Source organism: Lontra canadensis, unplaced genomic scaffold (genome assembly GCF_010015895.1).
Source record: "Lontra canadensis isolate GAN:19392208 unplaced genomic scaffold, GSC_riverotter_1.0 scaffold52, whole genome shotgun sequence".
Classification (NCBI taxonomy): domain Eukaryota; kingdom Metazoa; phylum Chordata; class Mammalia; order Carnivora; family Mustelidae; genus Lontra; species Lontra canadensis.
This window is the reverse complement of record NW_022631046.1, coordinates 12,700,866-12,725,433: the sequence shown is the minus strand read 5'-3', so window position 1 is coordinate 12,725,433 and position 24,568 is coordinate 12,700,866. Positions and strand designations below refer to the sequence as shown.

General features: G+C 38.4%; 1 protein-coding gene across 3 annotated transcripts; it reads left to right on the top strand.

The window, feature by feature from the left end:
• The first annotated feature begins 355 nt into the window (after nt 1-355).
• On the top strand, nt 356-24,007 carry IKBIP (IKBKB interacting protein). 3 transcript variants are annotated; one of them, XM_032874294.1, is made up of 4 exons: nt 356-644; nt 8,334-8,451; nt 14,541-14,615; nt 23,035-24,007. In XM_032874294.1, the coding sequence occupies exons 1-4, from the start codon at nt 469-471 to the stop codon at nt 23,788-23,790; spliced, it is 1,125 nt and encodes a 374-aa protein (XP_032730185.1). In that variant the 5' UTR covers nt 356-468; the 3' UTR covers nt 23,791-24,007. The 3 variants fall into 3 exon arrangements, with proteins under 3 accessions (XP_032730185.1, XP_032730186.1, XP_032730184.1); XM_032874295.1 differs by lacking the exon at nt 14,541-14,615 and having other exon boundaries at nt 23,035-24,006; XM_032874293.1 differs by lacking the exon at nt 23,035-24,007 and having other exon boundaries at nt 13,176-15,740.
• The last annotated feature ends 561 nt before the right edge of the window (nt 24,008-24,568 follow it).

Below are 24,568 nucleotides of genomic sequence, written 5' to 3'. Positions count from 1 at the left end.
CCGCCGGGCGCGCTCCCTCCGCCGCTAGTGCCAGCGCGCGCCTGAGGAAGCACCCTCCGCCCCACCCTATAGCGGGGGCGTGGCTAAACCACGGGGGCGCGCCACCCTACTAGGCCTGGGGACCTAGGCGGCGGCGCGCTCCACGTGGCGCGCTCTACGCCTCCCAGCCCTTTCTCAGCCCCGCGGTCCGCGCGCGCCGGGAAGCCACGATTTCATCAGGTTTGCGGCATTAATGGAAAGGGGAAGGAGGCCCGTCATGTTCCTCTGCTGAAGGAACCAGAGGACGGGTGGTTGAGGTACGCTGTGAAGCAGTGAGAACGGCCGGGACAGGAGGGGGGCAAGTTTGTAGGCGGTGCCTAGTCCAGGAGGGGGCGCGGCTACCGCGGAGGCGTCCCGCAGAGGCTGAGGCGGCCACGTCCCGACCCCCCAGGGTGAAGAAGCTACCCCAGGCTTGTCGCGTCCTCAGACATGTCGGAGGTGAAAAGCCGGAAGAAGTCGGGGCCCAAGGGAGCCCCGTCGGAGCCGGGGAAGCGGAGCGAGGGCGGGAAGAGCACCGAGGCCCGGGGCGGTGGAGGCGAGGGCTGGGTGGATCCCCGGACCGGCGTGAGCCTGCTGTCGCTAGGGACGTGCCTGGGCCTGGCCTGGTAAGTGGACGCGAGGCCGCCCGAGGCCGTCCGGCCTCCCGCGATCTCCCCGTTCTTCTCGGGGCGTCGCCTGGCTCAGCATCCCGCTAACCTCCCAACCCCTCTCCTGCGGCTTTTGTTCCTCTGCCTCGACCCCAGAAAAGGGACAGCGCATCTTTTTTTTTTTTTTCCCCCTTTTCGCTCGTTTCTTGAAACTCATTTTTCCTTTTATTGATGTGATTCAGTCACTTAACTGGAGTTGAGACTAAGGTCTGTGAATGAGTCAGCCATTTCTAAAGGGATGCGGATTTGGCCAAACTTTACTAAAGTGCCTACTACACGTCGGAAGCTTCTAGGTTTTTGTAACCCACCATTTCCTGTCCTCTCCTCATTTGCCTTGGACACAGTTGCCCCACCCTCACCCCATAAATGCCTAATGGCAACGTTTGCAATCTAAAGAATTGAGTATGCTCTCGGGCAACAAACGTTAATGACAATTATCAGTTTGGAGGATTTCTCATATTGCCATCATTGTTCATGTGTTATGAATTTAAAGTGTATTCCGAAGTTACAGATTGAATTTTATTACTGTAAAATGACAAGAGTGTAGCATTTGTGTTCACCTAAAACTGAACATCTGTAGTTTTTAAACCAAGTAGATAGCGATACATTGTTGTTACAGAAAAAAATGAGTGTTGGAAATAACCTAAGGGGCTCCTGGGTGGCACAGTCGGTTAACTGCCTCCTTTGGCTCAGGTCATGATCCTGAGGTTCTGGGCTGGGGCCTGGATGGGCCCTTGCCTGTCTTTCTGCCCCTGCCCCTGCCCCATCGCCCAGGTCATGCTCTCGCTGGGGGGCGCTCTCTCTCGGTCTCTCAAATAAATAAAAATAACCAGACTGATGCCTTAAATTAGAATTTCCCTTCACTGTCCCTCGATTTTTAAAGTATTTAGAAGATAATTATTTGTCTTCTAGAGTAATCGAATTCTAGGAGGGCCCCTGGACTTCCTTTAGTCTAGACCATTTTTGATTGTAGTAAATTTTGAGTTATACTGTACTGGTGACTCATGCTGAGTGGAAATTGATAAAACATCTGTTACAATAAAGTGGATGTTATTAAACGAATGTTATAAAGTGGATGTCTCTTCAAGGGGTGCTGGGGTGGCTCAGTTGGTTAGGCATTTGGCTGTTTGGCTTTGGCTGAGGTCATGATCCCAGGTCCTGGGATTCCACTGCATATTAGGCTCCCGGCTCAGTGGGGAGCCTGCTTCTCCTCCCTCTGCCTGCTGCTCTGCCTGTGTTCCCTCTGTCAAATAAATAAATAAAATCTTTTAAAAATAAATAAATACGGGGCGCCTGGGTGGCTCAGTGGGTTAAAGCCTCTGCCTTCGGCTCAGGTCATGATCCCAGGGTCCTGGGATCAAGCCCCACATCGGACTCTGCTCAGTAGGGAGCCTGCTTCCTCCTCTCTCTCTGCCTGCCTCTCTGCCTACTTGTGATCTCTGTCAAATAAATTTTAAAAAAATTTTTAAAAATAAATAAATACATGTTCTTTTTTAAAAAAAATATGCTTATCTTAGTAATAATGGCATTTTGTTTATGTAATATTTTATTTTTGATCTTAAAAGACTAAATTTACCCTTTTTAATAAATTTTGTAAATTGCTCTTATGTCTTAAAATGCATAACCTTCTTTAGGTAAATAAAAACCCTTTTATACTGAGAAAGTCATTCCGTAATAGGGCTAGTAGTCTAAAAGATACAGATCTTCCTTGAATTAGGATGGGGTTCCTTCTCAGTAAACCCATTGTAAGCTCAAAATATAAATCAAAAATGCATTTTAATACGCCTCATCTACCAAACATCATAGCTAAGCCTAACCTATCTTAAATATGCTCAGAACACTTCACATTAGTAGACAGTTGAGCAAAATCATCTAACAAGCTTATTTTTACAAGAAAGTACTGAATATCTTATGTAGTTTACTGAATACTGTACTGAAAGTTAAAAAAAAAAAATGCTTGTATGGGTACAGATGGATTTTAAGTGAATCATGATCACGTGGCTCACAGGGAGCTGCTGCTGCAACTACTGCCTAGAGTCAGGAGAAAGAATCCAACCAAGGAGAGGATCAGGGTCTCACTGCTACTCCAGGAAATGGTCAAAATTCAAAGTACATTTTCTACTGAATGCATGTCACTTACATACCATCGTAAAGTCAAAAAATCTAAGTCAAACCATTATAAGCTTGGGATCATCTGTATATGTTGCTTCTCTCTGGAACCTAATACAACCGGTTTTAGTTATTAAATTTATTAAATCTTGATTATTCAAAGATTCATATTCATAAGAGATAAATTACATCACAGAATGTTCAGCTTTTCAGTACTTTAGTTTTTGTTCTGGGAAAACACTAATATAAATCCATAGGGGCACCTGGGTGGTTCAGTCAGTTAAGTGTCCAACTCTCGATTTCAGCTTGTCATGATCTCAGGGTTGTGGGATCATGCCTCAAGATGGGCATGGAGTCTGCTTAAGATTCTCTCTGTTTTCCTTTCCTTCTGCCCCTCTCCCCCCAACCCCCCCCCATCTCTTTAAAAGACACTTTAGTGCAGGAATTTACTGTTAGTGCTTATAGTAAAGACACAAGTTATATTGAAAACTTTCACTAACCTCATTTTTCATCTTTTCTTGCTTTTTTTTTTTTTTGGTAAGTGAAGTTTTATCTGAAAGTTACGCTTTAAAATGCTCTGAATTTTTTTTTAAAGATTTATTTACTTATTTGTTTATTTGAGAATGAGCGAAAGAGAGCAAGCAAGCACACAGAAGGAGAGGGAGAAGCAGACTCCCTGCTGAGTAGGGATCCTGATGCAGGCTCCATCCCAGGACCAGGGATCATGAGCTGAGCTGACGGTAGAAGCTTAACCGACTGACCCACCAGGTGCCCCTAAATGCCCTGATTTTAAATGGAATATGGTCATTACTTTCCTGGACATTCAGTTTTGTGCCTGGAAATGAAGCTGTAGTATGAAACATGGCTGAATGGGTACCGACATGGCCCTGGAACTCCTTTCTTGCAGAAGATCCATAACGACAGCTTCCTTTGTTTATTTGCCTCTTTTTCATTATTAAGTTGAAACAATCAGAAATCCTGTAAGTCCTCAATCAACTATCTTCCACCATCTAAGATTACTAAAGAAGCTATGGAGAGGAAACACCCTAAGGAAATGAATACTGTTTTGTCCTACAGGCTCTGAATCAGTAGGAGGTGTCTGTAGACTGCAACGGATTCTGAAGGAGTCGAAGATTCCTCTTGTAAGGCCCACACTAAACTAGTCAGTTAACCTGCGGCCCTTTCTCCTATATCCTTTTCCCATGTGATAATGAGAAGCAGCCCCAAAATAGGGTAAGAGAGTTCTCTTCCTGTAAGTGGTCTAATCTGTCCATTCCATCTTTGATTTGCTTTAAACCCAACACTTTTCAAAGGTGGACAGGCCTGGGGGCATCAGATATAAGCAGGAGAAGAACCTGATCCTTTATACCACTATAGGTTTGTCAGAGGGATGGAAAAGCAGTCACACAATGCAGTCTGAAAGAAATGGCCAAGGTACTTAAAAAGAGTAGCTAATGTGTGATACCCTAACTGCATAAATTTGAACCTATTTAATCCCCACAACAACCCTATGAAGTATTATGATTCCCACTTTACAGATGAAGAAACTACAGCAAAGATAAATAACTTGCCCAAGATGATTATACAGCTAGTAAATGGCAGAGCCAAATTTGCTCAGTTCTGTACTCTTACCCAGTATAATATGCTACCTCCTTTGATACTAATCTAAGAGGCCAAACCCTTAGAAATAAAAATCCCTAGTCCAGAACTATTTATAGTCCTTTTCTAACTAGAAACTACAGCTCTTAGCAGACCCTGTCTCCCTCATCTAAATTGAGGAAGACAGGGAATAAGGGGGCTTTGAACTTCTGTTAGAATATGGCTCTGATTGGTTAAGCATCTCACTTTGTTTTGTTTTGTTTCATTTATTTGTCAGAGAGAGAGCGCGAGCACAAGCGGGGGGATCGGCAGGCAGAGGGAGAAGCATACTCCCTAATGAGCAAGCAGCCTGATGCAGGACTCTATCCCAGGACTCCAGGATCATGACCTGAGCCAAAGGCAGATGCTTACCCAACTGAGCCACCCAGGTATCGCACGTCTGACTTTTAATCTCAGCTCAGGTCTCAGTCTCACAGTTGTGAGTTTAAGCCTTGTGCTGGGCTCCATGCTCATGTGGAGCCTACTAAAGGACCTTTGAAAAAAATTCCTGGGTGGCTCAGTCGGTTAAGCGTCTGCCTTGGGCTTAGGTCATGATCCCAGGGTCCTGGGACTGAGTCCCATATCGGGCTCCTTGCTCAGGAGGGAGCCTGCTTCTTCCTCTGCCTGCTGTTCCCCCTGCTTGTGCAGGACAAGCAGGGGGACAAATAAATAAATCTTTTTTTTTTTTTAATGTATATTTGCATACCTCTGATTCATGAAAAGGAAACAAAGCACGTTGGACACTAACCTGGATGCCAGTTTGAAAAATTTAGTTTTTCAGGATTGAAGTTACCTTCTGTCAACATTGACTTCTAGAAAATCATCCTCTTCCTTAATATTAAATGAGTTAGTTTTTACAAATCATTTTAGAATACTGCTTGGCACATCTAAGTGATAAATAAAATGAATGTATTTTAACTTCGCACATACAAACCACTTTTCATTTTTCTTATTACTAGCCCCGAGTCAACTTTATGCTTTTTTTTTTTTTTAAGATTTTATTTATTTATTTATTTGACAGAGCACAAGCAGACAGAGCCGAAGGTAAAGAGAGAAGAAGGCAGAGGGAGAGAGAAGGGGAGAAGCAGACTCCCCACTGAGCAGAGAGCCCAAAGATCTCAGGATCCTGGTATCATGACCTGAGCCAAAAGCAGATGCTTAACCAGCTAAGCCAACCAGGCATCTCTATGCTTGTTTTTTCTTATATGCATTATTTTTCATATGTAGTTATGATGAATCTTTTTTTGTTGAGAAGCTAACCATGAAAAAAAACCTACAAATTATCATCAGAGATGATATTTGCAGTAGCATGACATAGTTTTCTTCAAGGTTTTGCTTAATATTTGAATTTTGAAGAGAAGTCCAGAAAAAGACATTAAAATACTTAATAAAATGGAAAGCACTATAATGTGTTAGAGTAGTGGATCAATCTTCACAAAAAGTGCCTTATACTAATACAGTTTTATTCTGAATAAATATTCTGATCTGCAGGTTAAATCCCTAGGTAATACTGGAGTAAAGAGTGATAAAACTAATCTCTGAAATTAGACTTATTTCTTTAGAGTGTTCTCCATCCTTGGTCTCTGTATGATAATCTCAGATAAGCCTATACTCTGAAAAGAATCTCTTAAAATCCAAGAATGAAACAGCCAATATAAAAAAAAAAATTAAGTCTACACTTTCATCTTTGAAAATTAGAATAATGGCATTTCCTAGTAACCAGAAATGTTATTTGAAAGTTATATTCACACATAGGAGAAAAGTCAATCTATGCTAGTTACGTAATCTGTGCTTACTTAATTGGCTGTTATCTTATAGGACAGACACTAGCCATCATCAGAAGAAACTTACTTTATGGGGTGCCTGGGTGGCTCAGTTGGTTAGGCATCTGATTCTTGAGTTTGGCTCAGGTCAAGATCTCAGGGTCGTGAGATTGAGCCCTATGTTGGGCTCAAGTCTGCTTGTTCCTCTCCCTCTGCTCCTTCCCCCCACTACTCAGGCTCTCTCTCTCTAAAATAAATAAATAAATTTTTTTTTTTAAAGTGCTTGTTTGGGAGTGCCTGGGTGACTCATTGGGTTAAGCCTCTGTCTTCAGCTCAGGTCATGATCTCAGGGTCCTGGGATCAAGTCCCGCATCGGGCTCTCTGCTCAGCCGGGAGTTCTTCACCTCCACCTCTGCCTGCCTCTGCCTACTTGTGATCTGTCAAATAAATAAATGAAATCTTTTAAAAAGATATATTTATTTTATCCAATATTGCAAACATTGTTCAAAAGACAAAAAGTCCATTTTAGTTTCGGACAGTTTTATAGCAAGTTAGCCTAATAATACTTACAAATTTGAAGCATCACCACCTTTGGAATGATACACAAAGTTTAGAAGTCTTTCATCTTTCCTTTTTCAATCTTTAAATGTTTGTCTCTCAATGGAAATCAGTTTCATAAAACACTATCAATTAGTGCTGCTCAGCTTGACTGACTACTCAATCTGGGGAGCTTTTACGATTTCCAATATCCAAATCACATCCTAAACCACATAAGTCAGAATTTCTATGGGTGGGACCCAGGCATTATTAGACTTTTTTAAAAGCAGACAAGTGACTCCAATATGTAGCAAAGCTTTTGAACCACTGGTCTATGTACTATGATTTAAGCCCTCTCTTCATAGGGTTCTCCCCCACCACATTTTGATGACTCAATAGATGCACAAAGAATTTTAACTCCTGCTTTTTCTGAGCCCAAAGAATTGAGTCAAAAGTAGATGAACCAAAATGGTATTAGCTCCAAAGCATTTCTTTTGCATTTGCTTATCTCAAGTCCTATATACAAAAGTCTAGAAACAAAAGTCTCTTTATTTTTGTTTAAAGATTTTATTTACTTATTCATGAGCAACAGAGAGCAAAGGGAGAAGGCAGGGTCCTCACTGAGCAGGGATCCCGATTTGGGATTTGATCCTAAGACCCTGGGATCATGACCTGAGCTAAACGCAGACCCTTAACGATTGAGTCACCCAGGTGACCCCAAAGTCTATTTATTGTTTTTAAGATTGGGATAACTTTTTTATGCTTCTACAACCTTTACTACTTACCAGATGAAGAATACACTCCAATTTTAGAGTGGCATCTAAAGTAGACCTTTATGACTCATATATTGGTTATAACCAATTGTTATATGCCCTGCATTGCATATATGTTCTATTGCCACTTTGACAATGACTCCTATTTTCATAGTTTTGACTTGTTATTTTTCTTTTTTCTTTTTTTTTTTACTTTTTTTTAAGATTTTTATTTATTTATTTGACAGAGAGAGATCACAAGTAGGCAGAGAGGCAGGCAGAGAGAGAGGAAGGGAAGCAGGCTCCCTGCTGAGCAGAGAGCCCGATGTAGGACTCCATCCCAGGACCCTGAGATCATGACCTGAGCCAAAGGCAGCGGGCCAACCCACTGAGCCACCCAGGCGCCCCTTGACTTGTTATTTTTCAACTACTAGTCATCTTTCTGTTCCACTCCAAGGCTTTATTTCTCTCCTACATTTTAATTTAAAATATTTTTATATAGGTAACTCTTGCTTCTACATTTCAGTATGAAAAAACTTATTTTCTAGATATTGCCCAAATATGACCTTGAGAAAAATAGTAGCGATCCCATATCTTGTTCTAGGTAATTCATCATTTCTCCCTCTAAAACATTTCTTATGCAGACAGCTATCACTACCATTTCACTGGGACTTGAACAGGATAGAGTTTCATTTTCTACTAATTTGTTGAGATAAACTACTAAAAGCTGTCACTACTCATACCAGAATTTATGGTGTCCTTGCCAGAAGTATAAAATGTTCCTTTAAAATTCAAACTTAAATGGATATGAATTAGGGGGTAGTGTTTTCTTTTCTTTTTTTTTCTAGGTGTGTATTTCAGCAGTCTGAAAAGTTTGCAAAGGTGGAAAGCCAATACCAGTTACTGAAAATAGAAACCAACAAGTTCCAAGGACTTCAAAGTAAAATCAGTTTAATTTCAGAAAAGGTAATACTTACTAATTGGCTTACTTGCATAGATTTCCCATTTTTCTTCCCTGCTACCACCCTTGTACTCCATACTTCCTTTTTCCTGCCTTTTAGACCATTAACTGTTTTAACTCTCACTGGTTTTTGTACATTTCTCCCTTCAGTCCAATTTAGACTCAGATTATTTTGAAAAGATAATGTTGGTTTTTTTTATTATGTTACTGTTTATATTGATGTGACCCCAATTTTCTATTTGAATATCAAATGTCTAGAGCACTGAAAATATGATTGGTCTTTAGGTATAAAATTAGAAGAGCAACAGCACTTGCTGGGCAAAGGTCCATCAGGTTGTTTTTTTTTTTTTTCTCCACTTTCTAGTTGGAAAATTTGTATACATCTGCATATCAGAGTGACTAATCTAAAAATAAATATTGGCTTTGTAGCCAAAAGAAAATTAAAATCCATGTGTATGTTGTGTTTCTTCAAGCTGCAAATGCAAATGCATTGTTACCGGAATTCTTAGAAATATGAGACATAAAAAATTTTTAACTACCATGCTTCTCAGGAGAGGTCAGCTGCAATCAATAAGGCATCATGCGGGACTTGTTTGGCTACCAGGAACCAAGCTATGGTTGGGAAACATGCCTTCTTTGTTCTTTTATTCATTCACTAAATCTTTACTTATGTCATAAGGTAGACTTGTGCTTGGCACCAAGGTGAGCAAGGATTTACCAAAAAAAAACAAAAAAATGAAATAGAGGGTCTGAGTTCCTGTGGCTTCATGCATAGAATTAGCATATAATCAGTCTCCCAAAAGAGAAAAGCCATAGATGAAGATTATGCATCACTCACATGTACCAGGGGATTCCACAGAGGGTGAGCCCAACAGCCTCGGGAAGAAGCTACTACATACTGCTGCAAAAGTGGGTATCTTGACAGAAGGCTCAAGTCGGAATCTGGTTATACTTGTTAGGGGCTCCTCTAATCAGAGGGAACAGTTATAGAAAAATAAATCCCAGGAAATAGAAACTCTGTATACTTGAAAGCTATTGAAAACAAATTTTGAAGAAAGACATCTTTTGAAATGAAAAATTTGGTAGCAGGGGCACCTGAGTGGCTCTGCCTTCGGCTCAGGTCATGATCCCAGGGTCCTGGGATCCAGCTCCACATCGGGTTCTCTGCTCAGCAGGGAGCCTGCTTCCCCACTCTCTCTCTGCCTGCCTCTCTGCCTACTTGTGATCTCTGCCTGTCAAATAAATAAATGAAAATCTTAAAAAAAAAAAAAACAGAAACCTGAGACATTGCCATTTAAAAAAAATGGTAGCAATTAAAATGCCTTTTGAGGCAGATTTTTTAAATATCATCATTATCCAAGAAATATTCAGTCTTTGCAAAGCTCTTTCTCTCCCAGGCTTCCCTGGGAGTAATTCAACAATAGCTGTCCTTCCGCAAAGCTGGGCCTAACGGTCAGCATGGTCAGTAGGAGGAGAAAACAACAGGATGGGGACTCTCATCACAACTGTGTGACCTTGAAAAAAATCATTTTAACTTCTTTTAGCCTCTTTGCATCATTTATTAAGTGAGAATAACAAGATTTTTAAAAGGATCAGATGTGATAAAATATATATGCAAACTTTTCAAAAACGTTAAATAGGATTGAAGGGGCAGTGGGGGGCGGGTGGGAGGTTGGGGGAACCAGGTGGTGGGTATTGGAGAGGGCACGGATTGCATGGAGCACTGAGTGTGGTGAAAAAAAAAACGAATACTGTTACGCTGAAAATAAAAAATAAAAAAATATAAATAAATAAATAAACTTTAAATAGTAGTAAATTTAAGGTATTAAGCTCTTTTAAAAAATGAAAAAACTGTTAGGTTATATTGTCAGTCCATAAATGCAAATTATTATAACATACTAGTCACTGTATATTTTCAGATTCAATCTTGAGACCTTTACTATTCTGGAAAGTTGGTCTTGTATTTGGGGTCTGCTTGGGTATATTGCCTCCAGATTACAGTGATGCTCTGGTGAACGGCCTAAACAGGAAATCACCATAGATGAAGATAAACTTACCTCTTCAAAAGGCTGACAATAAGACAACTAAACTAACAGTATTACTGATGTACAAATATTTCTCAGAACTGATTTTTAAAGGATCTTTTATAATAGCTACATGTGTACATTAAAGATAATTTTTTAGTCTTTTTTTTAACATTTTATTTATTTATTTGACAGAAAGAGAGACAGTGAGAGGGAACACAAGCAGGGAGAGCGGGAGAGGGAGAAGCAGGCTCTCCACTGAGCAGGGAGCCGATGCAGGGCTGGATCCTAGGACGCTGGGACCACAACCTGAGCCGAAGGCAGTCACTCAACGACTGAGCCTCCCAGGCACCCCTAAAGACTTGATTTGATTTTTAAGATTTTATTTATTTATTTAACAGAGACACCGCAAGAGAAGGAACACAAGCAGGGGGAGTGGGAGAGGAAGAAGCAGGCCTCCCACTGAGTAGGGAGCCCGATGTGGACTTCGATCCCAAGACCCTGGGATCATGACCCGAGCTAAAGGCAGATGCTCAACGACTGAGCCACCCAGGTGCCCCAAAAGGTTTTATTTTTAAGTAATCTCTATACCCAATGTGGGACTCAAACTTACAGCCCTAAAGATCAAGAGTTGTATGCTCTATCAACTGAGCCAGTCAGGCACTCCTAAAAATAACTTTTAAATAATGTTTCAGAGTGCTCTTATTAGTCAGTACTGTTACACATTGTTTCTAACTATCACCTGGGATTGCTTCAGGTCTTGATTGGGGTGGGCCCAGAAGATTTATGGCCATTCTTCTTCCTAAATGTCAACAAACATGTTTTTTATTCCCTGAGATTTGGGAGCTACAGAAAGCCACAAGAGTCTCTTCTAAGGAATTTAGAAGCTCTCATATCTTCACCTGACTACTAACGTCAGTCTCTTCAAGAGTCAGATTTCAAAGTCACTTCTAAGCCTTTCCTCATTCGGCTCCAGACTCAGAGCATCCATTCTCCTCATGGTAATTCTATCATGACAGGAATAGGAAACTTGTGAGTTTATTAATTTACCTCCTTTTCTGCTCTTTAAAGCACTGTGTCTTTCTCTCTGTATCCTAGTGCTTAATAATGGAACAGAGGATAATCAGTAAATCTTAGTGGGACTCCAGATATGTGATGTAAAAGATCCAAAATGCTATCTCCTCTGTCAAATTATGAAGTCAGGAGGTATATTATGTCTCTATTTTCATATTTAGTGTCTAGCACAAGGTCGGGCATAGAGCAAATTCTCAGAAATTCTCTAATTTTATGGGCTGAGTGCCAAACAAGTGTCAAATACACAGCACAATAGGTGCTCCCGGAGTTTGGGCTATGGAAGAATGCTGCCCAGAGGAGCTGGCATCTGCTCTAGGCCTTGAAGGAAAGACAGAAGTGAGCTAAGCAACAAGGAGGGAAGAATAGCATATACAGGTAAATTTGGGACTGTATCCTAGAAGTATTAAGGAACATTGTAGGTTTTCTAATGTCATACCATGATGTGCATAGCAGTTTTTAAAAGCTTCATCTGGCTATAGCATGGTAGTATGATTCAGAAAAGAAGTAACTAGGTGCAGATATTAGATAATACTTCTAGAATATTTTCCTTGATCCTTGAAGTCTGGTTTGGGTCCCCCATGTAAGTGCTTCCATAGCTCTTCCCCTGTCATAACACATGTAGACTTGGCTTTCTCCCCAGTTAAACCAAGCTGCTTAAGGGCAGAACCATGTTTTGTACAGTATTACACTTTCAAACACTTCCAACACTTAGTAAATTAACAATCATTCTAGGCTTTCCTGTAGTCTCTGAAGCTGTTATCTGTGTGTGAAAATAAGCTAAAGGAAGTCCATAGCGTCCCATATTCTGGACACATATGAGGAAATGCCAGGAGCTTACCACAATTTACAGATACTTAGCACATGTAACTATTTGATGTGAGTTACCTCACTAAATTGGACTTTTATTCATTTCTGCCTTTGTTATATCTATAACATCTGATTCTGGTACCTTCTCTGTAAGAGGTCAGTCAAGAAATTTTCAGGCAGAAACTCTTCCAGAATCAGAGAATTTAGGAAACTTAACAAATTTTATTAACTCAGTTACAGTTTCTAAAAAAGCTGAATAACTATAAGAATGACAACTAAGTTGCTTTCCATTGGAGTAAGAAAAGAAGGAAATGTGATATACTTCAGACTTCTTTAACATTATTTCTCTGTTGAATGTCCCTCCATGAAAATGTACAAACATTTAGGTTTATAAATTGAGGTGTGTTTTTCTACCATAGTGCTAATCTGTCACATTTGTTTTAAAATCTGTTAAAACAACTGCTAAAGTAATGAATGTTTTTGTCATTACGGTTCTGATATACTTGGATATTTTAGACATCTTCAGAATTTGAACTGGGCATGTGCTTGTTAAAGTGTATTTGCCTAATATGAAAGTTATTAAGAGGCACCTGAATGCCTCAGTGGTTAAGTGTCTGACTCCTGATTTTGGCTCAGGTCATGATCTCAGAGTCCTGAGATCAAGCCCCAGTTAGGCTCCACACCCATCGTGGATTCTCTCTCTCTCTCTTCCATTTGCCCCTCTCCCCTCCCTTGTTCATGCTCTCTGTCTCTCTCTCTCTTAAAAAAAAAAAAAAAAAAAGTTATTAAGTAGACTTGGGAATTGTTTTGTGTTACAAATACAGCTTGAGTCTACTGAAAGTATCCTGCAGGAAGCGACATCATCCATGTCTTTGGTGACCCAGTTTGAGCAGGAAGTATCCCGCCTCCAAAGTATCATGCACGACATCCAAAATAGTGAAGAATTACTCACCCAAAAGATGCAAAGGCTTAATGAGAAATTCCAGAATGTTTCAGATTTCTGGAAAAGAACCCTAGAAGAAATGAATGTTAATACAGACATTTTCAAATCAGAATCAAAACACGTACATTCTCAAGTGACTGTCCAAATCAACTCAGCTGAACAAGAAATAAAATTGCTCACTGAAAGGCTTAAAGATTTGGAAGATAGCACACTAAGAAATATTAGAACAGTAAAAAGACAAGAAGAAGAGGATCTTCTACGAGTAGAGGAGCAGCTTGGCTCTGATACAAAAGCAGTTGAAAAGCTTGAAGAGGAACAGCATGCTCTCTTTGCCAGAGATGAAGACCTGACTAATAAACTTTCCAACTATGAACCCAAAGTTGAAGAATGCAAGACACATTTGCCAACAATTGAGAGTGCTATTCGCTCTGTTCTCAGAGTCTCTCGGGATCTGATCGGGACAGAAAAAAAAATGGAAGACTTAACTACTCAGATGTTTAATATGGAAGATGATATGCTGAAAGCAGTATCTGAAATCATGGAGATGCAGAAAACCCTTGAAAGAATTCAGTATGATAATAGCATATTAAAGATGCAAAATGACCTGGATGTTCTAAAAGGAAAAGTTCATGATTTTATGTTATATTCAAGTACAAGAGAAAAGGGAACTTTAGAAGAATATAATCTGGAAAATAAAGGAATTGATAGTGACTTTTAAATGCACATTTATTCTGATGGCCATATTGTTATACATAAATTTATTAGTTCCATACTTCTGCATTATTTTGATATGCCTCACTTTATCCTACATTATTGGCTATTGCCAGTAATAGTGACATATCCACACACATGGATTATCCACATAATGACAGCTTATCTGTTTAAGCAATAAAATTTATTTCACTTTAGGCATTGTAAATCGAAATATTTCCAAAATATATCTCCATCGTTTTAAAGCAATATACTTAACATTTTAAATGTTTTCCTGATAAGTAATGGACATTATTATGAATTTCAGCTATTATATTGGACCCAAATATATTAATACCTCTGGAAGCTATTAAGGAGTGTTTCCCTTCTCACTAAATGACCCTAGTTTGCTATTTTTTTCAAAACTTACGTCTATTTCTTATACGTTTTCTATCACCCAAAGATGTGACCCATTGGCCCACTGTCACTGCCAGGTTGGTTGGTAGGTAATGTGCCCACCTAACCAGTTCGGCATTTCCTTTGTAATTTAATGCAGGCTAAGATCCAGACCACCAAGTTCATAGGAATTTTGTCTAAAATGAAAAATAACATGACCAAAGGAAAACATGAGGTGATTTGCTGTGAATCAATATGTACTTTTTGAAAACTATGGAGCCTGGGAAACATTTTTACTTTTTATTAAGTTTCTAAAGTGTATTGTAGATACTTGTAAGAATTTTTAAGGAAGAGTAAAAATGGGTGGGCCTGACTCGATCTCACAGTCATGAGTTTGAGCCCCATGTTGCACATAGAGATGACTTTAAAAACTTTTTAATTAAAAAAAAAGTAAATATATTCTTATTGAAAGTTTTACCTATGAATTAAGTATGTATGAAATATAGACTTTTGGAATATCTTTGCATACCCGGGCTTTTTTTTTTTTTAAGGTTCTAACTGTGTTACAGACTTCTGAGTTCGCTAGATACATGATCCCTAGATAAACTATTCTACCTACAATATAAAAAATACCAATACACCTGTGGCCTCTTTTAAAGAGGAAAAAGCAGCATATTGAGAAATTATGATAACTATGGTAATTAAATGTATGTCATTGTTTTAAAGAGTTCCCAGACTAATTACCCAACCAAATTTGTTTTACATGATGATTTTATTTTACTCTAAATCATATAATGGAGTTATAAGTAATAAGATATGGACATACTGAGATGTGATTAAGGGGAGATCTAGTCAGATTTTTCCAATAATGATAATTGGAAATGTGCAGAGTTGGGGAAGCACATAAGACTTTTATCGGTAACTGATGTATCAAGAGTGTCCAAACTTGGTGTTGAAAATTGAGTCAACTGCATATGGAAGTACTGTTCCTACTTGTGTCTTCATGCCAGTAATCAACTGTAGTCCTAGTTTAATAATGTAATATCAGTGGAATTAAGCACTTTCAAGAACTTGAAAGCAGTCAGTTGAGGTCAGGTAGTTTTATTATGTACATTTGCATATTTATGGACAAATCCCAAACAAGTTCTACTTTGGGGTTAGGAGGGCCTATGGTAGACAGCCATGGGTCATAAAAATAAGCCTGAAAGAATGCTACTATTAAAGAGCATATCATTAATATCTGGAATCTTAACATTAAATTCCTTGATGTCTGAGTGTGTAAGTTCCTCTCTGTGTGCACTGACAAAATTGTACTTGTCTGCCTTTATTTTAATGCTAATAAAATAGATTCTAAAATTCACTAGAATTTTGTTGTTTCAACCTCTATCCTATCATGGCAGATGTGATCTCTCATTGTTTGTTTAGCCCATCATCAGATTTGATACATTATTATTAAATTGTATATACTATAGTAGTCGCTACAGAAAGTAAATGGAAACCAGGTGACCACTGTGTTCTGTAGTGACTGTTAAGAGGGAAACAAAAACTACCCTTCTACAAGTATTTCATGAGGAAACTATTGTGTATATGTATATACATATTATGTACATCTATATATGTGTAGTTTCCTTTACTCAGAGGTTTTCCTATGAAAAATTGTCAGTAGAGGGTGGCTGCTTTCGGCTAGGGTCTTGATTCCAGAGTCCTGGGATGGAGTCCACCGTCTGCCTGCTTCTGCCTCTGCCTGCTGCTCCCCCTGCTGTATTCTCTTTCTCTGTGGCAAATAAATAAATAAAATCTTTAAAAAAGAGAGAGAGATTTTATTCATTTATTTCCCAGAGAGAGAGAAGGAACATAAACAGGGGGAGTGGGAGAGGTTTCCAGCTAAGTAAGGAGCCCAATGCGGGACTCAATCCCAGGACCCGGGAATCATGACCTGAGCCAAAGGCAGACGCTTAACAAGTGAGCTACCCAGGCACTCCAGATAAAATCTTTAAAAAAAAATTCTCAGTAGAGAGATTTAGATGTACCTAATTTGTCTTCTTGTGTTTCTTACATTCATTTATATAACACAGATACTTGAAATTTCAAAACCTTCCCTGTGTATCAAATATTAAATTGCATTGTTAGTCTTTCCTTTAAGGAAGATTTCCATATTCTAAGACACATTTTTGCATCTTTGTAATTGATAACAAATTCTATATCAATTAATTTCTTATACAGAGTACCATTGGGTCCATTTTTTAAATTTAGTATTAATAAATCACTTTTACAAAATAAACACCTGATTTTTTTTAACTTTTGGATGCAAAGTTTAAAAATATATTTATAGTAATATTTCCTTAAATATTGCCTAATGATTAGAAGCTTGTTGACTAACTGTACTTTTATATTTTATAATGAAAAATGTTGATTTATTAGCTTATGGTTTCAAAGAAAACTGGTTAACACTGATACAAAGCTAATGGCATTGTTTTTAATCTCAACCTGATTACAGACCTTTCTATGAATCCATAATCTTGATCAAAGCTTAATATGATGTCATTAATAATGATACTAAAAAAATTTTTAAAAATTACACTACAAATTCACCAAGCACATGAAAAAAGATTTATTTCTCTATATACTTATGCGCATTGTTGCAAAAGCTCTGCAAATTTGCCCAGCATCTGTTTTCTTCAGTTTAACTATGAACTATTAATTTAATAAAACACAAAATGCTCCATCCCAGCTTTCACAGCAAGGGAGGAGAGAACTAGCATTGGAGCCTATTATGTATCGAAAATTGCTAGGAAGTCTACATTCAACATCATCACAGTAATAGCTCTGTGTATTGAGTATCTACAATGACCTGTATTATCCCTACTTCGCACTACAACTTTGCTAGCCTGACACCCATTTTAAAAATGAGGAAATTGAGGCTTAGCAAGGTTAGGAAACTGGAATCACACTGCTAAATCTGTCTAGCTCCAGAGGCCACTGACCTCCCACTATATAATGCAATCTGTTACTATTCAACCAGGGGGAGAAAATCACAAGAAATCCACTATCAATAGAACCATCTTGAGAGGGCGCCTGGGTGGCTCAGTTGGTTAAACAACTGCCTTCGGCTCAGGACGTGATCCTGGAGTCCTGGGATTGAGTCCCACATCCGGTTTCCTGCTCAGCAGGGAGTCTGCTTCTCCAGTTGACCTCTCTCCTCTCATTTTCTCTCTCTTCCTCTCAAATAAATAAATAAAATCTTAAAAAAAAAAAAAAGAACCATCTTGAGAATTAAAAAAACTATAATTCAGCCAAATGTGTCCACTACCACATTGCCCTTATGAGACTGTAAGTCACCCAAAAGTTGTAACTATGACCTAAAATTGTTTGGGCCTTGGGCATAAGAAAGAACCAATAAATGTTTAGGGAATAGTTAGAAAGCAGTGGTGGAGAAAGAGCCTAGACCAGACTCTTCTAATCTAGGCTTTGCCACTAACTGTGTGTTCTTGGGCATTTTATTTTGGGGCTCAGTTTTTTAATTTGTAAAATGAGGAAATTGTATCAAAACCTCTCTAAGGCCTCTTCTGGCTTTATGTGGTTTTTAATTTTAGAGATTAATAAAATTTCCCCGTCCTTTAGTTACAAAGATCAAAGATCCTTTAGCAAAGTTTTTGGAAAGCCAGATGGACCCAGAAATCATTCCCTTGACCCATACTGCTCTTATAGATCCAAAGAGCATCTAGCTTAGTACCTTGTATATATGATAGGAATTTGGTAAAAATCTTTTGAGCTATTGGTGGACTCTCCAAAACTTCTATTCATTCTAGGCAAATAGTTTAACAAGCCCTAAGTATTTAAAAAGAAAAAAAATTCTGTGTCGGATGTCTGGATGGCTCAGTCATTAACTGTCTGCCTTTGGCCCAGGTCGTGATCCCAGGGTCCTGGGATCGAGTTCTGAGTGGGGCTTCCTGCTCAGCAGGGAGCTTGCTTCTCCCTCTCCCTCTGCTGCTCACCCTGCTTGTGCTCTCTCTCTCTGTCAAATCAATAAAATTGTTTAAAAAGATAATAACTCTGTGAAACAATTTCAAGACTATTCCTACACTATATTCATAAATATTGTAGTAAAGATCAATAGAAGTTCATGATAAATTGCTTTTATAACCTACCAAGGGAAAGAGAGAGTCTCACTAACAGTTTCTTAATGATCTGATCCTTCTAAGAATAAAGTAAGTTCTTTCTGAGGAGTCTAAACTGTGTAATGCTCTTAGGCTACATTTACTCTACTAGAGTAGATACATTAATAAACAATAACCTAGTAATGAATTAAATAAGCCATCTACTTTCTTCACCCTTTGGAGTCTCTGTTTCAGCAAATACACTTGCAAAACCTTTCCCCTAAAAATAAAACATGCTTTTGCAATCACTACTTGATTTCCTTCCTGATGGTGGTTACTCTTTTTTTTTTCCTTTAATTTTATTTATTTTTTGAGAGCTAGAGAGAGGGCACAGGCTACTGGGGGAGAGGCAGAGGAAGAGGGATAAGCAGACTCCCCACTAAGTGGGGAGCCAGCTGTCGGGCTTGATCCCAGAACCCATGACCTGAACCGATCTGAAGTCAGAAACTTAACCAACTGAGCCACCCAGGCCCCCCTGTGGTTACTCTACAATGTCATACCCATAATAACATTTTAACTGTCGTCTAACTTCTCTACCGAAAAACATTTGGGGGCACCTCCCCCCACCAATAATTAATATAGCATAAACTTGAGAAGAAAAATCCTAAAATACATTTTGAAATCAAACATATATAATGGGGCTAAGAGAGGGAATTACTACTTTGAGATAACTGTTCTGTTCCATTTCAGCTTATCATTATTTTGCAGCTATATTTTTACTCCTTTTTTAAGCTGCCATAAAAATAATATCCTGAACATACTAATTTTTATTTGCATTATATGAAACCATGTTAATGTTATCAAAATAATCTCAAAAGAGATTTTTTTGAGCTTTTTTTTAATTTTTGAGATTATTTTAAGATAGTAAACCAGGCAAATGCAATTTTATAATGGTAATTAATAAAAATATTGAAATACACAATTATTTTGGAAAAAAACATTTAAGTCTTTAGAAGTAACTGTAGATCTTATTTTGTAAAACTCCTTTCAGCCTGCATATTTAATTCCTTGTTTTCTGATTTATTTATTCTTTTTTTTTTAAGACTTTATTTATTTATTTGAAAGAGAGAGTGAGAGAGAGCATGAGAGGGGAGAAGGTCAGAGGAAGAAGGAGACACCCCGTGGAGCTGGAAGCCCCATGCAGGACTTGAACCCGGGACTCCGGGATCATGACCTGAGCTGAAGGCGGTTGCTTAACCAACTGAGCCACCCAGGTGCCCTATTTATTTATTCTTAAAGATATATTTATTTGATGGGGGGAGGGGCAAAGGGAAAAGGAGAAAGAGAATCTTCAAGCAAACTCCCCTGCTGAGCTCAGAGCCCAACTCCAGGGCTCAGTCCCGGGACCCCGACATCATGACCTGAGCCAAAATCAAGAGGTGGATGCTTAACTGACTGAGCCACCCACGCGTGCCTTTGTTTTCTTATTTCAAATGATCTGTTTATTGACATTTTCTTTCCCAGACTAAACTATAAACTCCTTAAAAGCAGAGACTGTTCTTGATCATACTAAGTAATCCCAGTAAATGTTGTTGGATCCAGTTAGTTCCTTAGGGTTTTTTAAAACAAAATTTTATTTTTTTTAATTCAAGTATAATTAACACAGTGTTATATTAGTTTCAGTTGTATAATATAATGATTCAACAATTCTATACATTACTCAGTGCTCATCATAATAAGTGTACTCTTAATCTCCATCACCTATTTCACCCATCCCCCTACCAATCTTCCCTCCTGCAACCACCAGTTTGTTCTCTATATTTAATAGTTTCGTTCTTTGTCTCTTTTTTTTCTCTTTGCCTGTCTTATTTCTTAAATTCCACATATGAGTGAAATCATATGGTATTTGTCTTTCTCTGACTTATTTCACTTAGTATTATATCCTCTTGATATATCCAAGTAAGTTAGTTTTAATTATTAGTACACAGTTATAGACAATCTCCACTTTAAAACAATGCTTTCCAAGGTGCCTGGGTGACACGGTTAACCGTCCGACTTTTGGTTTTGGCTCAGGTCATGATCTCAGGGAAGTGGGATCAAGCCCCACTTCTGACTCTGCACTCAGTGGAGTCTGCTTAAGACTCTTTCTTCCTCTCCCTCTGCCCTCCTCCCCCCTCTAAAATAAATAAATAAATCTTTAAAATAAATAAGTAAATTATAAGACAGTGCTTTCCTAGAAAATGATTTTAATGTTAAATGTGTGAAAGTCGGGGCCTGGGTGGCTCAGTGGGTTATAGCCTCTGCCTTTGGCTCAGGTCATGATCCCAGGGTCCTGGGATCGAGCCCCACATCAGGCTCTCTGCTCAGCGGGAAGCCTGCTTCCTCCTCTCTCTCTGCCTACTTGTGATCTCTGTCTGTCAAATAAATAAATAAAATCTTAAAAAATTTTAAAATAAAATAAATAAATGTGTGAAAGCCATATGATTGACTTAACATTATAAAGGGGACTTCCTCTTTCAGTATAATCACAATGTGTATCTGTCTTTGGACATAGACTTTGACAATATATTTTACACATGTCCTTTAATTTTTTTTCCTCCATAGCTGAGCTTCAGGTAATCTTCTGATTCAAGTTCATTAGTTTTACCTGACAATTCCTGTTATAAGTTTCAGTTTGGTATTATGAGATTATATCCCATATATTGACCCTATTGTCACTATAATCCACACTTTTTTTTCCTTTCCCTCTTAATTTTATTAACTGATGACACAATACAATAAAATTTCAAATATTCAGGAGGAGGAATTAAGATATCGGAATAGGGGGCGCCTGGGTGGCTCAGCGGGTTAAACCTCTGCTTTCGGCTCAGGTCATGGTCTCAGGGTCCTGGGATCGAGCCCCACATCGGGCTCTCTGCTCTGCGGGGAGCCTGCTTCCTCCTCTCTCTCTCTGCCTACTTGTGATTTCTGTCTGTCAAATAAATAAATAAAATCTTTAAAAAAAAAAGATATCGGAATAGTAGGGGACCCTATGCTTACCTCATCCCTGTAACACAGACAGATAAATATCAAATCATTCTGAATGCTGACAGAACTGCACATCTAGAAGGAGAAAAATAGCCACATTTAAATAAATGGCCATTTAAATAAAAACTTGCAAAAAATTTTAAATATTCAAAAATAACAAAATATTCAGCTTCTCTAACACTGCTATTTAAACACACACGCACACACACACACACTCACATATTCACACAAACATTACCACAAACAGCAAAAATAACGAAATACTGTCAGGCAGTTGTGTGGCTCAAAATGTTCATCAACTAGGGGTTGGATGGGACAAGGAAAAAAACTGTATCCAGGTTAAACCAAAATGACAATTTACAGGTGGATGGTAAGGAGTATGGCATAGAAATATACCAAAGTTGAGAACTACTTGTATTTGGAATCACAGGATTTCAGAATTTTGAAGACAGGTTTTGTTTGTTTGTTTGTTTAGTGATTGTTTTGTTTTTTACATACCTGTCTTCTCTACTAAACTACGAAACTGAGTTGAGGTCACAACCCAAGCTGTACTCATCTTTATATCCCTCATACTTGGTATGCCTAACATAGTAGGAACTTAAGAATTAGTCAATTGAGGGGCGCCTGGGTGGCTCAGTAGGTTAAAGCCTCTGCCTTCGGCTCAGGTCATGATCCCAGGGTCCTGGGATCGAGCCCCGCATCGGGCTCTCTGCTCGGCAGGCAGCCTGCTTCCTCCTCTCTGCCTGCCTCTCTGCCTACTTGTGATCTCTGTCTGTCAAATAAATAAATAAAATCTTTAAAAAAAAATTAGTCAATTGAATTATTCAGGGCCTCATGGATAAGTACCCCAGAAAATTATTCATAAAAGTAATAGGACAGGGGCACCTGGCTAACTCAGTCAGTAGAGCATGCGAGTCTTGGTCTCTGGGTTATAAGTTCAAATCCCACGTTGGGTATGGAGATTACTTAAAGATAAAATCTTTAAAAATAATTGGACAATAAAGCATATACATATGGAGTCTTGAACATTGTCCTTTCATTCTAGCACTAGAAATAGCTACCAACAAACTTGTGTTTCAAAAATTATGTTGCCTTGTTTGACCCCCACATATCTACCAAAGCTTATCTAGAGGAGGCTTCCTCCTCTCTTCTCCAGCAAGAAGAAATACCTCGCTGTCTCTCGTTTAGCCTCTTTTGCCACTGTACAGAGAACTGTTAGTATAAAAATAGTCTTTCTAGTGAATAAAAATATAGTATAAATGTCTTTTTTACTAGTATAAAAAATGTCTTATAGTTAATAATATAAAAAATGTCTTTCTAGTGACATTTTATGAAATTTCCTCATGTTTTCCTTCTTAATTATTAGTAATACATTTGATACATCTTTTACCATGCTTTCCAGAAGAATGGTAAAGTTATTAACTTTAATTGAACTTATTATCAAACTTACTAAAGTTCAAAATTCAACTTGTATTTTATATATTAAGCTTTTAATCAATTTAATTATTATGGTGTTATATTTTCTTACAGTGTCAGAAGTCTGAAGCTATCATGGAACAGTGGAAGTCTTTTCAAATAATTGCTCATCTAAAGCGTCTACAGGAGGAAATTTATGAGGTGAAAACTTGGTCTGACAGGATAATTGAAAAACAGAATATACTGAATAAAAATTTGACAGCTCTTTCTCAAGATGTGACAAAAGTAGACCAAAGTGCAACTTCCATGGCAAAAGATGTTGGTCTCAAGATTACAACTGTAAAAACAGATATACGACGTATTTCAGGATTAATAACTGATGTAACATCACTGACAGATTCTGCTCAAGAATTAGAAAATAAAATAGAAAAAGTTGAAAAAGATACAGTAAAAAACATAGGTGATCTTCTCTCAAGTAGCATTGACCGAACAGCAGTGCTCCGAAAGACAGCATCTGAAAATTCACAAAGAATTAACTCTGTTAATAAGATACTTTCAGAGCTAAAGAATGATTTCAACAAGCATACAGATAGGTTTTTAAGCTTAGAAAGTGATAGAGCTAAAGTTATGAAGACAGTGACTTTTGCAAATGATCTAAAACCAAAGGTGTATAATCTAAAGAAGGACTTTTCCCGTTTGGAACCATTGGTAAATGACTTAACACAACGCATTGGGAGATTGGTTACTGACTTACTACAAAGAGAGAAAGAAATTGCTTTCTTAAATGAAAAAATATCTAATTTAACAATAGTCCAAGCTGAGATTAAGGATATGAAAGATGAAATAACACACATTTCAGATATGAATTAGTTTGAAATTATTTAGATGAAACGGAAATACCTTTTTTAATATCATGACTGACAACTCCGAAATAATGAAATTTTGGAGCAAATATCATTTTGTGTTTGATTAGTGAAACTGAATAAAGGAAATCTCATTTAAATGGAGTTGCAAGGGACGCCTGGGTGGTTCAGTGGGTTAAAGCCTCTGCCTTCGGTTCGGGTCATGATCCCAGGGTCCTGCGATCAAGCCCCACATTGGACTCTCTGCTCAGCAGAGAGCCTGCTTCCTCCTCTCTCTCTCTGCCTGTCTCTCTGCCTACTTGTGGTCTCTGTCTGTTAAATAAATAAATAAAATCTTAAAAAATAAAATAAAATAAAATAAAATAAAATAAAATAAAATAAATGGAGTTGCAAGGCCAGAAGGGGGAGTTTTCATGCCTTACCAGTCCTTGCAGCCCTTGGCCAAACCGGAAGAAGCCTATGCTTTACTAATCCAGCAGGGGAAGACACAGCAGCCTAGATACAGCAATCCAGCCAGTGTCTCACTCACAACTCAATTAATGAGAAGCCACCACACTGCAACTCTCAGTTCACTGCAATGGACTTTTTGTTTAGAACAGCCCCTCCCAACTGCCCCTTTTCCTCTATGAAAAAGCATTCCTCTCTTTGTTCTCTGGGCTTGCCTATGGTTTTGCCATAGCTTGCATGTCCTGAATTGCAATTCTCTGTTATTCCTGAATAAATCCATTTTGCTGGTGAAATAACTGGCTGTTTTATTTTTAAGGTTAACATATTCTATTCTTAAC